The sequence below is a fragment of the Chlorocebus sabaeus genome, chromosome 1 (genome assembly GCF_047675955.1).
Source record: "Chlorocebus sabaeus isolate Y175 chromosome 1, mChlSab1.0.hap1, whole genome shotgun sequence".
NCBI lineage: Eukaryota > Metazoa > Chordata > Mammalia > Primates > Cercopithecidae > Chlorocebus > Chlorocebus sabaeus.
In genome coordinates this window covers 117,193,011-117,211,036 of record NC_132904.1, presented here as the reverse complement: position 1 = coordinate 117,211,036, position 18,026 = coordinate 117,193,011, and the positions used below count along the sequence as shown (strand labels likewise).

Here is an 18,026-nt window from a genome sequence, read left to right as displayed (position 1 = left end):
AAGGAGTCACAGGGCCAGAGCAGAAATCGACGCTACCTTTTGCACCTTGGAAAACTGGAAAAATAGCCCTATCTGGCCATTTCAGGACGCCCAGGGTTTCCTTTCACAAAGTCCTAAGTGGATGCCTGATTTTTGTTTTTAAAATAACAGTGCAGTAGCCATCCCTGCCTACAACTGAAAATCGGCTTAGAATGACGCTGAGGACTCACATGATGAACGCACCAAATGAACTATACACTCTGATCCGCAGGTCCACAGTCAACTCTTGAGTACCTGTGTGAATGCGGGAATTCTCTATTTTGAATAATAAAAAACAGGGGATCATTTAAAAACTCAATTCTACCTTCCAGGAGGAAGGTGCTTAAATGGGCAAAAAGGCCTTAAAACACCTATATTTGGAGGCCCCATCTCACATAAAAGCAAGTAGAAGAAAATGCACCCACATCTTGTGTTAACACCTGTCCCCCTAATCTGGGCCATTTGGGTAGAAGGTTTTCACTCTGGGAGCATCAAGAGCCACAAGAAGGAGGGGATGAAAAAGGGACACTTAAGAGGGAATGTACCAAGGAGCTGGCTGGGGTTTGTAGGCAGATACTTCAGCCCACAGATTTAGGGGTGGTGAGAACTGGAGTATTAGGATGTGTATCTGTGCGACACGGATGAATTACCTTCTCTGGCCAGCCCCTGTGGAGGGAGGCTGGGTGGACATCCCTCGTGAATGGGGAAATGACAATGGTGACAGAAGGACGGCCATCTGCTCAGGTAACTGGAGTCCCCAAGTGACTGCTGAGATTCTACAAGATACCCCCATCACTTGGCAATAGTTGTGCTTGAGATAGAAAACAGGACAAGGCGCTGGGTGCAGTGGCTCACGCCTGTAATCCTAGCACTTTGGGAGGCCAAGGCAGGAGGATCCCTTGAGGTCAGGAGTTCAAGACCAGCCTGGCCAACATGGTGAAACCCCGTCTCCACTAAAAATGCAAAAATTAGCCAGGCATGTAATCCCATCTACTTGGAAAGCTGAGATAGGAGAATCACTTGAACCTAGGAGGCGGAGGCTGCCACTTGATCCGAGATCGTGCCCTGGCACTCCAGCCTGGGCAACAGAGTGAGACTCCATCTCAAAAACAAAAACAAAAAACAAAAGAAAATAGGACAAGGGCCCCTTTGCAGAGGGTCTCACATTCCTCTTGTTTCTGTAGAGGTGGTTTTCTTTCCCCTTTAGGTCTTCTTCTGCTACCTGTGTTCCAGCTGTGCCCCCTGCCTCCCTATCAGTCACCTCCCTGGTCCTCCTCCAATCTTCTCTCCACTGGCTCTCTCCCTCAGTACATTCACATACTCAGGTCTCTCCCTCCTTAAAGACAAAGAAATCCTCCTTACTCTCTCCAGCTCTGTCTAATCCAACACTTCTTCTCTCTCCTTCCATGGCCAAGGATTTTGAGAGTTGTCTACATCAGAACTATTTTAAGACCTTCTAAAAGCCCTTAAAATCACTTACATTTGGAGGACCCATCTCACATAAAAGTAGAACAAAATGCACCCACATCTTACGTTAAATGCATTAAAAAATTTTTGCTCCTGATATTACTGAGTGGCAAGATACAGTTAACTTAAAATTGGCTGTGATTTCTCAGCAATCATTGCACATATATACAAAAGAATGTTGCAAAATTAAAAATATAACCAATAAATTATTTCTACATGTAATGAAGTTTTTACGAACATTAAATTTAAAGATTAATGAAGTTGAAACAATGTTACATTTTGGAGATATTTAATTAAACATGTCTTAATTTAATTTTGCAGTTTCCTTTTTGCATTCTGAAACCAGTAATTTTTTTCAGACCTCAAACATAATTTGGACACTCAAAAAGCTTTTAAGCTCCAAGTAACTCTGTCTATGATATCTAAAGGAGAAAATAATTCTGTTTTGAATACTCTTTTGTTCTTGCTATTCAATCTTCATCCCATGCAATTTTGTCTTGCACCACTAAAACCACCCTTGCTATGGTCACCAATGAACATTTTGTTTCTAGCCTAATGGAAATTTTCTAGTCCTAATCTTGCATGACCTTTGTTAGCATTTGAATCGTCAGTCACATGTCAGTCTTGGCATTTTATAAAGCCATTTCTTATCACTCTCTTCCTATCTCCTCAATCTCCTTTGATTGGCCTGGGGCACATTTTCTTCTCATTTTCCTGCCTTTGGTCTCCTACCCCTCATCCATGTCTTGGCTATTACCAAATCCTGCTGATTTTGCCTCCTGAATATTTTTCAATTTCTTACCCTTCTTTCTATTCCTCCTGCCACTTCCCTAGTTCAGGCACCCACCATCTCTTGCTTGGACTATTGCAGTAGCCTTTAAAACTCTTTCCCTCCCTGTAGCCATTTCCTCCTCAACTCTGCACACTACACAGTTGCCTCACTGATCTTTCTGAAATGCAAAATCTAACTGTGACACATTCTCAAGTAACACAGAATTGTTTATAGTTCCCAGCACACAGCATCATTGCTCCTACCTTCCATACCTTTGCTCCTGTTAATTCCTCTGCCTGGAACCTACCCCTACTCCCGAGACACACAGCTGGCTAAACTCAACCTTTCCTTTAAGACTTAGCTCAGAGGTCACTTCCTCCAGGCTGCCTTCTTTACTCTTACCTGACTTTTAGTGATACTACTTTTGTGTTTTACTAATAATACCTTATCACTATTATGCATAAAATAATACACTAGTTTATATATCTGGATTTCCCACTACACTGCGAGTTCTTTGAGGGGAAGAACCATGCCTTGCTCAACTCTTATAACCTCACAGTCATGGTACCTGGCCCATTATAGGAGTTCAGTAAATGTTTGTGGAAAGAATGAGCAGAAAGAGAGAGGACAAAGAATTCCAGATGTAGAGGGCTGCATTACCAAAAGCTCTGGACCCATATGTATTCCTTTCTAATTAAATTTGGTTTGAAATAATGGTAAAACGTGACAGCTCTGGTTGAGTGCTCCAGCCTGGTCATAGAGGAAGACGGCCCAGACTGTACTGAGTGGTGGCTAAAGGGGACTGAATATTGACATGGGCAATTCACAACATGGACTGCCTGTGTTGGGTAGGGGTATTGGGACAGTTATCAACAGGCATGTGGTCTGCACTGGGATAATTTTTATTAGATCAGGGACAGCTTTTGGGGGAGCTGAGGTTTAACAGGAGGCTGGTAGAAACCATGAGTCACTGAAACACCCCATAGTCTTTCTTTCCCAGCTTCTCGCATTTCAGGGCCAGCATGTTAATCATGGGTGTTGGCTCCAGAGTCCTGATTCCTGGCTGAGTGGCCTCCTCCTCACAGAAGCAAGGCTTGAATACCATTTGTGCCTTGAGGAAGTTATTGGAAAGAGGAAGCAAGAATAGATTGCTGGCAGAGTCAGAGTTGAAAAACAGATGGAGTGGGGAGTGGGAAGGGAGAGTTCGGAGAGCACAGCAGTTCCATTTAACACTGTCATCAGTCATTCTCTAGAAGTCAAATGCCTTCCACAGCACATCGACATTCATCAGAAGGGGCCCTTGATATGAACTCCCTCCAGCCTACAAGGCCCACGCGGCACTCACAGATGCCTCAGCACTGGCAAGGGGGATTGGGAAGCCATCTAGTCATCTCTTTCCTTCCCTTCTTCAGATGGGACCACGCATAAGCCATGCAGGCAGATGGCTTTACAAACTGGGACTTTCTCCTGACACTTGAGTCTCTGAGCCTCAGCTAGGCCCCAGCAATCAGCTGCAGTCACTGAAATAGAATCACGCTCTCCCCACAAACTCCTGGCTGGCTAAATACTAACTTTGGTGTCACCCGCAGATTGCCCACAAATATTTTGCCCACAAAATGATAGTTCACAAATGCAAACGAATAATGTTCTTTGTCTCTTGAACTAAGAATGGGAAGGGCACCCTGGAAGAGAGCACCTGTGAAGAGATGTGAGTCTCCACCCACCCATTTGCTCTTCCTTTGGTTCCGTCTGGCTAATAACCACTTCTTGGATTCAGGTACACTTGTGTCCTAGCCCGTAAAACCCTCACACATCTCCACGAAGCACTGTGGAAATCTGCAACTGAAATACAGAGGGAAAGCTCCTTTTGAACAAACAGTGAGGGAGGGCTGAGAAAAAAGGCAGAGACCACAAAAGCCATGGAGGCAGGTGCAGAGAATCCACTCGCACAGAGAGTGGACTGACTAGTGCCACGAGATCCTGGCAAGAGACAATATATTTGCTCTTTGACCTTGGTCAGCAGATCTTGACTGAGAAGCTTCCATGAGCTGGGCACTATGCTAGGTGCTAAAGCTCTGTGCCACATTGGCTCATCAAGAGCACTGGACAAGAACATGAATTCTTGGACCCATAAGGCTTTCAAGCACTTTCTATTTCAGAACTATATTCACTTATAGCCATGCAAGTATATCAAATAGTCCGATCTCCAGGGATTGTAAATAGCAACTTCATGTGCCCAGGTATAAACTGACTTACATGACCTTCCCAGAAAATGCAAAGTGATTCATCATGTTGAAATGGTAAGCTTGACATTTCGTCTTGCATTCACCAAGGCATCTGGTGACTAGACCTAGCAGATTCTGGAAAGAATAATGGGAGAAAAGTAGGCAAAAGGGACTCAAACCCGAAGAGGGATGGGAGAGGTATTTGATAAATTTTGCAATTTATCAAAACACGAGCTATGGGAGGGTGCTTATAATCCATCAAAATATGAGCTCAAGTACCTCATTTTTCATTTGCTATCTCATTCAATTATCATTAAAAACACCATAGAGAAGACCCATTGTCCCCACTTTACAGTTAAAGAAACAGAAATTCAGAGAACTTAAGTTGTCCATGTTTTCATAACTAATGTGAATTCTAGATCAACTTGATTCCAAAGCTAATGCTCTGTATATATGTAAAGCTGACCTTTATGAGTGTTTACTATGAGCAAAGTTAGCATGCTAAATCTTTTAACTCAATCCTCACAGTTACCCTGTGAAATGGGCACTACGCTTACCTGCATTTTCCTGACACAGAAACCAAGGTATAGAGGAGTTAGGTAACTTGCCCAGGGTTCCACGGCTGACAAGTGGAAGTGCCCAAATCTAAACTGAAGCCAGGCCCCCCTGCCGGCCAATTCCACACCACCTCTCCCGGTTACTCGGCATCCACTCACGCTGCAGCGGGGTGATGACAGAACTCAACCTGGCATCCTAACGACTGAACACATTCCTGGGAACCTCTAGAGGGACACAGGGCAGGGGTAAGGGGGTCTATGTGTGAGCTATAGCTCAGCTTATAAAATCCCCTTCTGTCCTTCAGAACATGACATCACATGTTTGAATCAATGATTTGTTGGCTTAATCTCAGCCCAGTTTCCAGACAACAGTGAGCTGAAGTCTTAACAATTCGACCTGCTTTGCTGCAGACTCATGGGGCCACCATTTGCCTCTGTTGTGATCGTGGTTTCTGGAAATCCCTCTGGAGTTTCTCTCTCTCAAAAATAGATCTAATTTGATCAGAGAGAGGCTTCCTCCACGGCATCTCTCTGAAACACTATCTAAATTCCCACATTCAGGTTTCCAGCCCTGGCTCTCTCCAGAGAAACCAGAGAACCAGGATAACTACGCTGGACCCCATGAGAAGAAAGAGAGAGGGAAGCATCCCCGGGGCCCTTCCACCCCCATCACTCACCCCCACTCTTGCTAAGATGTCTCACACTTCCATTCCCACCGTGCCAGACAGCAAACTTCCTGTTTTCTAAGGGTTCTGTGAGTCAATGCCACTGGCCTTTTTTCCATTCTTGAAAGGGAACCCTGATTTTTACAGCCTGGTGGTGTATTTATGTTCCTTTGAAGCCCGATTGTGAGCTCGTGTTTTTCAAGATAAAGGTATTTAATTTCCTTGGAGTTCACCAACCACCTTTTTGTCTAGCAATTGTTCTGCAAAGACTTCAGTAATCCAATCTCCTTGAATTGGGATGCCGGCATCTGTGAGTGGCTAGCGATATTTCTTTTTATAGCAGCTAAGTGAGAAAATAAATAAATAAGTGTTTTTTGAAAAGAAAAGGCAGAAGAAAATGAAACAGCTTGGAATGGAGCCTGTTCCTTTTTGTAATCTCCAGTTTTCCACAGGATCTGCTGTTTCATTTTTTTAGCGAGGTAGGGAGGTGGACAGTCACCCAGCTACGGGCAGGGAGAGTCAGAGGGGGCGAGGAAGCTAAGGGGTAATGTTGTGGCTCTTACCAGAGGCAAGCAAGACCTGGCACAAAGACTCGGGATTGGTGGCATTATCACAATGTTAGGATTCTTCTCTGGAATTTGGCAGTAATGTTTGAGCTGTAATACTGGATTAGAAGTGGGGTAAGCACCAGTTCCTTTTCTTTGAAATTTCTCGCATTTTAATAGGATAACAAAGTAGAAAAGGATTATGTTAGGCACTGGCGCGTCGTCTGGTACATTCTAATTAAAACTGCAGCCACTCTCAGTTTCAGAGGTCTCCGAAAAACAGACCCACTCACAGTTCCTTTCACCTCTATCCCTCTCTGCCCGTTCCACATTTCTCTCCTTCCTTTAGGCACACGTGAAAGCCAACTGATTCAAATTCTAAAAAAGAAGGATCACTTAGGAGCTGCTTGGGAAAGCAGGTGAAAGCTACTGCCCTCTGTTCAGCCTGAGACACAAGAAAAACAATGTTCCTAGGTCTCAATTCTTGGTGAACACTTAAAGACGTAAAGCCCGGGTGCGGTGGCTCACACCTGTAATCCCAGCACTTTGGGAGGCCGAGGGGGGCAGATCACTTGAGGTCAGGAGTTAGAGACCAGCCTGGCCAACATGGTTATATGCCGTCTCTACTAAAAATACAAAAATTAACTGGGCGTGGTGGCAAGCACCTGTAATCCCAGCTACTCAGGAGGCTGAGGCAGGAGAATTGCTTGAACCCAGGAGCTGGAGGTTGCAGGGAGTCAAGATCGCACCACTGCACTCCAGCCTCGGTGACAGGATGAGAATCTGTCTCAAAAAAAAAAAAAAAAGATTTAATGGAAGACATGTTTGGGTCATGTTGGTCCTGTTTTTCCAAATCCCTTGGACAATGAATGACACAGCATAGTAAGTTTGACAGCTAATTTACGAGAGAGATCGATCAAGCAATGGCACCTCCTGTTTCAGGCTAGTGCTTCTTGCTTGGTTTGGAAGAAGTCACATGCAGTTTCGCTTGGCCAAGAATCCTCTTAGCCTCTCTGAGTAATGTTTGCTTGGGCTCCAGCCATGGCACAAATGGGGCCACCACATTAAACTGGCACTAGCAGCTATGGCTGGGACAGTAGCTGAAGTCCTGGCTTTCAGAGTGATTTGCATAGCATCTCCCACACAGCCCCACTCTGAAACATTGCCTCTTATTAATATAGCTCACCCTCTTGTTCCAAAGGATGACCGCAGAGAGACAAGTTAACACTGGCTGGCTGATAGCACCCAGAAATCTTCGGATGCATTTGGGACCTGGGCAGGATGACTTCCACTGTTTATTTTCCCTTTCATCTGTTCAGTTCTCTTCTTCATGCCAGGGAACATTTGGTCCCAAAGTGCAGAGAGAGGCCTCCTGTTCACTTCTTTCCATCTTTCCTGGAAGCCTGATCTCCCTCTCTGCCTCCCCTCTCCCTCCACCCTGAACTCCACTGTCAGCACAGTCTTCCGAAACTGTGGAACCATCTAAACCATTGTGGATGCAGAACTATTTCCAAGGCCAACAACTGCAACAATTATAACTTTATATTTCTATTCCACCTCCAACTTCCATTTCCACCACATGGGCAAAAACATAGAGACTTTTCAGTCATTTCATGTATAAATTCGCTTAAATCCAGTGTCTTCTCCATTCTCCCTTCTTTCCGGGATGTATTTCAGGTTTGTGGTTGTGTCATTGTATTGGGGTGGGGATAGGTGTCTCGTCTTATGCTGTAGTCCACTTAGATTTCCAATATCTTTGTCTGGAGTTAAGGAAAACTCAGGCCTTTCACTGGGCCCTCTGCTATGGGTCCCTATGTGCCACCTCTTATGTCCCCCACTTCACTGAGGCATGGCACATATTTCTGGGGTTTGCCAAACTCCAGAAATATGCGTCATGCCACAGTACAAACTCATTACACAGCCAAACTCCCCAGATGCGAATTCTTCTCTGCTCCACATGTACCACCCACAGCCCCTGCACAAGTAAAAATCTCTTTAGAACTCTTGGAATACCCAGCTAATTCTGGGAGTGCTATCTGCCACTTGCCGGCTCCCAGGAGGGCAAGGACCAAGCACATTTTTACATGTCACTTCCTGCTCAGAAGCTCGTGTCCTGGCCAGGGCATCCTTTTATCTGATTTGCAGAGTTGGTGGCCTGGTTCTTCTATTTCTAATTTTTTTTTTCACTCCTACTTCTAGCATCAACTTTTTGCCCAGATTCTATTAGGAATTAACCTTTTGTATTCCAAAATACTTCTCTAGCATATCAAAAACCTCGCTCTCCAAGGACATTATGTCTGCTGTGAGCTTTAAGAACTTATTTTGGAACTTAAAGCCAATAATTTGACTTGGTTTCTCCTGAGGCAATAACTATCTCCTGGGACCATGAATGCCACCAAGAGCTCAGAATTCCGTCCCACCACACCTGCTTTCCGTGTGCCACATCTCACCCCAGAACCTTTGATGGCTACTGCCAATTCTCCCAAACCCAGTCCAGGGCACTGTTGCTGTACCAAGGAGTCTGGCAAAGCTGTGGCATGCTGTTGGGGCATCTTCCTGGGACACTGATTTTACTTAGGGCTTGGGTGGGAAAAGACATTCTTACATTAAATAAACATGCCTATATTACAGAGTAAGATGCAAAATTCACATGTATTTTTAGGACAAAACAGAAGATTTTCAGGAAATTCCGAACAAGTAGGCTGCTTTAGACAATGTCCTAGATCCCCAACAGTTCCCATTTGGTCTCCTCTGCTTTTGGTTCCTCCTGTGAAAATGTGTGAGACAGACTGGTTGCAGTCCAAATACCTTTACCCAGTTTTCAACTCTCTCTTAAGTCCAACCTCATCCTACCTATTCAGACTGAGTTCTCAGCATAACACCTGTGCCTCACAGCAGTCCTAAAGCAGCCATTCCTAAGGGATGCTTCCAGGTCCAGGCCATGTGCCCTTAAAGCCTTACCTGACAATTCCACAGAATTCATCACTTCCTCTTCTGGGCTTCCAGACATTCTCTTTATACCGCTATTAAAACTCTCCCACACTGCAACCATTACAGCAACTATCTGTGCCTCTCTCTAGCTTCTAAGCCTCTTAAGGGCAAGGCCAGGTTGTGTTCCTTTTGGTAATTTCAAAGCCTCGCACAGTGCCTGGTACACAGTATTTTACCACGCTGTTTGTTGGCAGCAATGAGAGCTACATGAATACTTTTCATGCCAACATTTGGGGTGCTGGGCTCCCGTTTCAGAGGAAACAATCATAAGATAAGGCTTTCCAGACTTTTCCTCCTCCAAAGTCAGGAGGACTTTGAGATGCTTGCTCATTCACCTATTCATTTATCTATTGTAAATGAATTGTTCATTGTTTCATCAAATACTGATGGCAGGTGATGTTCTGGGCATCAGGACACAAAAATTAATAAGACACAGTCCCTGTCCTTGAGTTGCTTATTGTCTATAGGGGGGAAAAATGTCAACAGACAGAAAATAAATGTCGTAAGTGTTGATTTTTGAAGAGCCCTTCAGCCTGAGGGAGAACGGATGGGTGGGCACATTCGCAGCTTGGGGACAGTATTCAAACCTCTCATTGTGCCTTAATTGCTCATTCAGGCCTCTCTCTTCTCCAGCACCTCTGCACCACCGCATGCCTTCAGTCAGCTGTTCAGAGGCAGGAACAACTGACTGAGCGGACAGCTCCTGGTGCGCGGGCTATTGGGGAAAGTAACTTCAAGCACAGTCTCATGAGTCACATTAGCATGACCCAGGAGAACACAACAATTGGTAGCTTCTGACAGCTAGCAGCAGTTTTCATCACACATCCCACAAACACTGGGTAACTACTCTGTGCTTGGCTCTGTTGGGGAGACTAGGACCACAGAAGCAAACGAGACTGAGTCTGGGTCTAAGGTGCCGGCAACTGAGCGGAGGAGACCAAGATTGCAGCATAGTGTGTTGAGTGCTCTGTCCAAAGTCACAGACGGCCCCCAACCCACTGTGGTGAGGGGAGAGGGAGATCAAGGGTTTCTAGGAAGACAGATACCTAGACATTTCTCCTATTTCACTTATCAATCAGAGGAAGGATCGATAAGCAGAAGGTCCTCTGCTGTGGGCCCCAGGTTCACCTCCCCATTTCCACTTTAGACAGCTGCAGAGCACACCACCACTACTGTCTCTCTGCAGATGGAGGTGAGATGGCACTCTTTCCTGCCATCCTTTAGCTCACTGTTATCACAGAGCAACATTAACATATGCTGACAATAATCCAATTTTATTTTAGCTATTCCAGGTCCAGCCACATGTTTCCAATGTGTCTTTTTTTCGGGGAGGGAGTGGAGGAGCATTTTGCTACCCACACCTTCCCTAGTACAAACCCATTACACAATCCAACTCCCCAAATGCGAATTCTTCTCTGTTCCATCTGGACCACCCACAGCCCCTGCACACAGCCCTGCCCACTGCGCTGACTTCTGCTCCACATCCGTCTTCAAGGCGCTTATCTGCCTGCAATGCCCTCCTCCCACAGTGTCAACCTATTGAGGTCCTGGGCATCTTCAAAATCTAGTTCACTCTATCCAATCCACAAAAGTGTCTTGACACTTTTTTCTGCATATCCCCCATTTTCTTTTACTCTGAACAAGCAGAAGTAATCTCCGCACTTCACCCCCTAGCATTTAACTGTAATTTGGCAAGTGTCAGTAATTGTTTGCTGACCACTTCCAGTAAGTTAATTTTGTTTCCAGAAGTCACTTTAAGATGCTTGCTGGTAAGTCTGCAGAGCTTTTGTACTCCCAGGCGTGTGAAGTGATGTGCTGGGACACCTCACTGTCACTCAGCACATCCCTATTGATGGAATGTCCAGCTGACCCTTGAAAATAACTCCCCTGCAGGCAGCTGATGGAGTCAGACAGCCCGGAAGTTCGGAGAGCAGCGGAGTACGGTGCTAGGATGCAGATCAGTGACAGCTACGATACACTGGGCCCGGGGAGGAGCCAAGCTCTGTGCTTTTTCACTCTCCCTTCACAGCAGCCCTACAGTGTGTTACTTACTGAACTCATTTTACAGATAAAGGAATGAGGGCTCAGCACTGTTAACTAATGTGCTGAAACTCACAGACTCGCGGTCGGTGGAGACGGGACTGAAATGAGGTCTGCCCATGCCCTGTGTCCATTCATGTCCACTGCTTTCCCCATGGTCAGATCTGGCCTTTGGGGAGTGAAGAGCCAAGAAGTGTGTGGCCTCACTCTGTTCCTCTGAGGGCAGCATTTCCTTTAAATTATAAAAAATACTTGCTCCATATATCCATATTCTTGAGACCTCTTCTTGCAAGATAGAGATCCACGTTTAGACACTGAGAATCACATAGTTATTCATTCGCTGTCTCATCAGGGACAGTCATTCATGCTGAGCAGAAAAGACAAGCACATGATATCCTTCATTCTGTTCCTCAGCTGTCTTCCTCAGGCAGAGCATGGACAGGTAAATCTGCTGCATATTTAACAAGGCTGCAGTAGATGGAGTAGTAGATATGGTATGTGACCATATGATTTATTGTCTAAACCAGGCCACTTTGAGAATGAAAGCTGTCTAGAAATAATTAATAGGCATTAACTGATCTACAACAGGTAGAAACAAGACTCTACCATCCTGGGCAAACTAGGGTAAGTGTTCCCCTACAGAAAATCCTGGGTGCTCAGGCACCCTCAACACTCCTTAACCAAACATCTCAGTCAGGGACTGCTTTCTATTTAGCCAAATTTAACATTCGCTCATTCATTCGATAAAATATCCACATGTCCGGCTCTGTGGGCAGCCCTGTGATGACCAACCCTGCCCTCATGAAGCTTACATTCTAGTAGAGAAAGTGGAAAGTAAACAAGTACATAAGAAATATAATATCAGGTAGCGATGAGGTCTGAGAAGGGAAATAAGGTGGGGTTAAGGTGATGGAGAGAAATGTGTAGGGTAGGAGTGAAGAGCTCTTCAAAGAGAGGCCAGGAGGAGGAAGCAGGTGCACAGGCCCTGGGGTGGAAAAGCCAGATGGGAGGCTTGGGGACCAGAGAGAAGAGAGGAAGGTTGAAGGGGAACAGATCATATAGGGCCCTGAATTTTATTCCCAGTGGGATAGGAAACCGTTGGAAGGTTTGTGCAGGGGAATCCTGACATCGAATTTGCATTTTTAAAAAGGATCACTCTAGCTAGTAGGGGAGAATATATTGTAGAGACGCAAGAATGGGAAACTGAAACCAGGCGATTGTGATTGCACAGGTGTGAGATGATGCAGCACGGGCCAGGGTAGAAGCCGTGGTGCTAGGGGTCAGAGGCAGCCGGGTTCAAGAAACACCATGGAGGCAGAGTCTCTAGGACTTGGAAGCCAGGTGGACACTGGGTGCCTGTGATACGCAAGACCCTGGGACAGACCTGACCCCTTGCCAGCCCAGCTTATACCTAGGCTCTTTCCAAGGCAGTTCTCGATGGGTCCTAGAAGTCAATATGTGTACCTGGAATTTGAACATGAGAAACAAGCTACTTTTGTCCTCTAGGGCAGGAGGAGGATGGCCCTGAACGTCCTTACCTTTAGCTCTGTGATCTTCCTCCTTGGGGCACTTCCCTCCTTCCCACCATTTGCGCTTCAGGATCTCCAGGCGGTTGTTCTCCTGCAGCTGGAGAATGGCCAGATCAAACTCGTCCCGGAAAACCGAGCCTGCAGGGGTCACAGGAGAGCCCAGGACACAGGTTGTGAATGCCCTGTTAGGCGTCACTCTGCTCCCCTTCCCGGCACACCTCCTGGCCACCCTGCCTGCTTTCACCTCCAGAGGGGACAGACAGATGCAGTGGATGGGGCGAGCCCATGTGGCCACTGCTCTCTACTCCATCAGGGCTTCCCCGGCAGAGTGGGGCGTTCTGGCTTCACGCAGGGTTCTCAGGTTTTTCTACTTCCCTTCTCTCCATGCTGACTGGCGCATCCAGCCCATGGCCAAACACCCCAAGATGGGTCAAGGAAAGGCTTTCCAGGCAGTCGTACCATCCACCTCCCCAGCCGGACACCACCACTTTCTAAATTAAAAAGATGGTCTATTCTGGTTAAACAACCTGCCCACCAACACCCAGGACACTGGCTGCAAAGCATCCAATCCACCTCCAGGAGGCCAGAGTTTGTGTTTCTGTGACACAAACCTCTTAGGTGTGTCCAATTTCTACTTTATTTAAATTAATTTCTCATGGCCAGTCACGGTGGCTCATGCCTGTAATCTCAGCACTTTGGGAGGCCGAGATGGGCGGATCACTTGAGGCCAGGAATTCAAGACCAGCCTGGCCAATATGGTGAAACCCCATCTCTACTAAAATACAAGAATTAGCTGGGTGTGGTGGTGCGTGTCTGTAGTCCCAGCTACCCAGGAGGCTGAGACAGAAGAATCGCTTGAACCTGGGAGACAGAGGTGCAGTGTGCCGAGATCGCATCACTGCACTCCAGCCTGGGCAACAGAATGTGAGACTCCGTTTCAAAAATAAATAAGTGAATCAATTTCTTAGGCACTTGTAACTCTCACTACATTACACCTGATAACTGTTTATTCAGAGACGTCACCAATCAGTGAGAGAAGAGCCACACCAGAGTGTGAGAATCAGGTCGCCAGGTGTTCCCTATCCTCAGCGCTGCCTTCTGAGCGCACGAGAACCCACTGGCCTGTCCATCACCCTGTTTCTCCCACTCCTCCTTCCCTCCTCAAAAGAAGGCTTTTTTTTTCTGTTCAGTACCATTCTTTTTTAATTTTTCTAATGCAATTTTGCCAAGGAGCTTTGGTTCTAGAATTTAGGTTTAATCACAAAAACAGGCTTAAATCAAACCATGGAAAGCTCAATGTCTCAGCACAGGCTGAGGCCTGAGATTATTAAGAAAAAGCTGCCAAGAGGCTGGAAAACAACTAAGCTGCCCAGTTTCCTTGCCCAAACTCTATGAAGGCTGGATGTGGACAGATGCCCCAGAGGAGAAAGGCTACTCTGAAGGATCAGGCAGAGCTTGGAACAAACAGATGAGTGCTTCTGAAATTTTCACGTGCATTGCAATCACCTGGGGATTTTGCTGAACTGCAGAATCTGATTCAGTAGGCCTGGGGTGGGGCCTGAGAGTCTGCGTTTCCAACAAGCCCCTAGGTGATGTCCATGCTGCTGGGCCATGGACCACACTTTAAGAGGCAAGGAACCAGAACATCGCCCAGGTCTCTTCCAACCGTGACAGCCCACGGCTCCATGGTAGAACCTTCCCTACTATAGACACAACTCTGCTTGGACACCCAAACCCAAGCCTGTAGCACTGGATGTGTGCACGTGATTTGGGCAGACACCAGCAGAGCTTCATGTAGAGTAAGTACTTATTACACATCTTACACATAGTTGGACCCGAACCCCAAGCCTGCAGCACTGAATGTGTGCAAGTGATTTGGGCAAACACCAGCAGAGCTTCAAATACAGTAAGTACTTATTATACATCTGCAGTGAATGGACACATGAACGAGTTGTCTAACAGAGGTTGTTAGGTGGTGAGGCTAATGAACATTCCAGGTTTAGAGAGAATGGTCTAGCCCAGCAAGGCAGTTCAAGCAGTTTCAAGGCATGTTCAACCCAACCTCCTAACACATCAGGGGCCACATGAAAGGGCTATTCTGCTTACTCGTTGGTTGCCTACTTAGTTCCTAAGCCACCTGATTAATTTTCCATCTTGTTCCTTGTTTTTTTCTCTTAATTTTCCTGGGTCCAACCACATTGCTTATTCCATAGTTAGGCTCTTACATTCCACTTAAGAATGATATACATGCTTGTATCTCCTGGGCATACCCCCAGCTGGACCTAAATCCTGGCTCCTCAATGAACTGTGTAATGTTCTTTCCAGCCTCATGTGGGAAGCTGGGCTAGCTCCGAGTAGACCTTCCCACCTATCCTGTCCTTTCTAGCTGATGGGACCCATTGGCAACATGGTCTGGTAAATCAATTACTGGACTGGAGACAAGCATCCTAGGCTCAAACCCAGCTTCTCTACCTATTCTGTGACCTTGGACAAGTAATCTATCAGCTCTGAATCTGAGTTCTGTCCTCTACGGCATTGGAATAACCACATATATCTTGCAGGGGGGCTATGAAGTGAGATAAAATGTGAAAACAGTGTCATGTCAGATATAGAGCAAACGCATTTCCTTCCACTTTTCCTTGGTTATTGATGAAAATTTCTAGAGTTGTGGTCTGTCTTACCCCGACTCTCCATCGTTTTGTTCCATGAAAACTTTGGAAGCATTTGAAATTTAGGTAAAATGTGTTAAATTGCTAGAGTATCATCAAGTTGTGCCTTAAGTTCATTTTGCAGTTCACACGATCATCTTGAAACAAAATGTCAGTGAGTATATCTCTCAAAGGGGTCCATAATCTGTATTATTAGTGGACACCAATGAAATATAATGGCATATAGAGGGTGTGGAGGTTTATGAGTACCTGGAGTGAAGCCTCCAGTTCATAGTTCACAGAACTCCTAGTGCCATAATTTACAGAGTTCAGGGATGAACCATATTATTACCTATGTTCATTCTCTTGGTTTCTGATCAGAATTTAAGTCATGTGCTTTTGTCAAATAGTGGTGGCTCATGCCTGTAATCCCAGCACTTTGGGAGGCTGAGGTGGGCGGATCACCTGAGGTCAGGAGTTCAAGACCAGCCTGGCCAACATGGTGAAACCCCATCTCTACTAAAAATACAAAAATTAGCTGGCCATGGTAGCGCACGCCTGTGGTCCCAGCTATTCGGGAGGCTGAGGTACGAGAATCACTTGAACTGGGAGGCAGAGGCTGCAGTGAGCCTAGATAGTGCCACTGCACTCCAGCCTAGGTAACAGAGTAAGACTCTGTCTCTAAATAAATAAATAAATAAACATACATATATATATATAAAATGTAATAACATAGGAAACCATGGAAGAGATGAGAAGGACACTAATATCCCCCAAGGCAGGCTCAGTGTGAGACACTGAGGTAAGGCACCTAACTAGATTATCAGGTTTAATCCTCCCAACCCCATATGGTAGGTATTAGAAACCTAATTTTATCAATTAGATAACTGAGGCTAAAGAATGCATCTAGGGTACCACAGCCAGTAACTAGAACACATCCCGGGGTCTGCCTGACTCCAAGCCTGTGCTCTTTACACTCCATAGGTGTGAGTGAATCCTGCAATTTACAGAATTATGAGCTAAGGTAAAGATCAACAACAGGGATGTGTACTGTAAATACAAAGATGAGCATACCGTATGCCAATTTTCTCCCAGAGACTGATGGCCTTGATTCCCGCTTCTTCCCCTGTTGCCTTGTACAAGAACACCCTCATGCAAGAACAACTGTCTACAGCACGGGCTCTCTATGTGTGTGTGTGGAGGGGGAATGGTGCATGTCAGAAGGGGGCTGGGGAAACATTCAGATCCCCTTCACAATCACCACAGCAGCCAAACATGTCCTCTCCTCATCTTCTTGGGGAGGTTCTGTTAGCAGGTGAAGGCTCAAAGTCCAAAGTGTGAATGTCCTTTTAAAAAGCACAGCCAGGATACCTTTCTGGAAGCCAAACATCTCTACCCTCCTATTAATAGAATGAGACGGGGTGACACCCAGTCAGCAGGCCGAACACCAGAGCGTTCCCGCCCCTTCTCAATGACCCACACCAACCTACTGTAGATGGATCAGTGAAATCCACAAATAATTTGAAAGCTATTTTGTCTAATCATGGCCGTCCCCTTTAGAAGTAAACTTTTCACTGGAGATGCTAACAAATAGCAAAATTAACTGATTTGAATTTCACCATCTCATCCTTCTTTCCACTGCTAGTAGAGATAGCAATCAACAGAGAAATGGCCAAGGGGTAGCAAGCAAGAAGAGGAACAAAAGGCCTATATACACACCAAAGGCATCAATGGCCTTTAATAATTAGTATTAGCCCTTTAAATTAGTTAATCAATCAGTAGCTAATCAACTAACTCTTTAATAATCAAGGATTGAGCACTGGTCGTTGATTAAAAGAAATACGTGTGTTTGCTTTAAAAAAAAAATAAACTTTAGACTGCCCACCTAAAGTCACTGTTAAACTGGTTCTAGCAACAGGGGTTACTGGATTCAATGCTGCATTCAGTGGTTTGATCTACCCTGACCCTGTCTGGACAAAGCTACCCAAAGAGGCTGTTCCTCTCCCGCATACCGACTGGCATGCCAATCCCATAGCCCTTGGTGTCCAGCAGGCCCCCAATCTGAGTGAGGTTGCAGTTTCGCTGCCGATAGTACTCGTTCATGGTGGATTCCAGGAGGAAGGCGTAGTTGGAATTCAACACCCGGGCGATTCCCTCCTCTGTGCTCTTCACGAACACGCTGGGCTGCTTGGAATACATGTAATTCCACATGCGTTGGTAGGTCTGGTAGCGGGAATTCTGGGAAAAGAACAAAAGGAAGCAGGATTGGGAAAAGAGGAAGGAAACGTTGGTTTAAAAAGAGAGGGAATCAAAGTGCACCTTAAGATGCTGGCCCTTCCTCTACTCTACCCGCTGATCACAGACAAGAACCTTTTCCCTTTCTGTCTCTCAACACAAGATGTTCACTGTCACTGTGTAATGGTAGAGGGGGGAGTTGTGCCTTTGATACCTTTTATAGAAAGATGAGGAAGCAACAGGGCACTAGGGCCCTGATTTGGTAATTGGTTTTGCCACATCTACCCTCAAGAGCTCTTCTACTGCCAACCTCCATTTTCCGGTAGAACTGAAA

General features: G+C 45.8%; 1 protein-coding gene across 4 annotated transcripts in view; it reads right to left on the bottom strand.

The window, feature by feature from the left end:
- Positions 1-18,026, bottom strand: part of GRIK4 (glutamate ionotropic receptor kainate type subunit 4) — a 484,015-nt gene that overhangs the window by 8,226 nt on the left and 457,763 nt on the right. For 3 of the 4 annotated variants that reach the window (XM_008021223.3, XM_073021797.1, XM_073021796.1), the window contains 2 exons: positions 17,470-17,695; positions 12,819-12,947 (listed from right to left, as the gene is read on the bottom strand). In XM_008021223.3, the coding sequence (XP_008019414.3) occupies positions 12,819-12,947; positions 17,470-17,695 (355 nt within the window). Of the gene's footprint in view, positions 1-12,818; positions 12,948-17,469; positions 17,696-18,026 lie in introns of those variants that run through there. The other variant, XM_073021799.1, reaches the window with a different exon arrangement.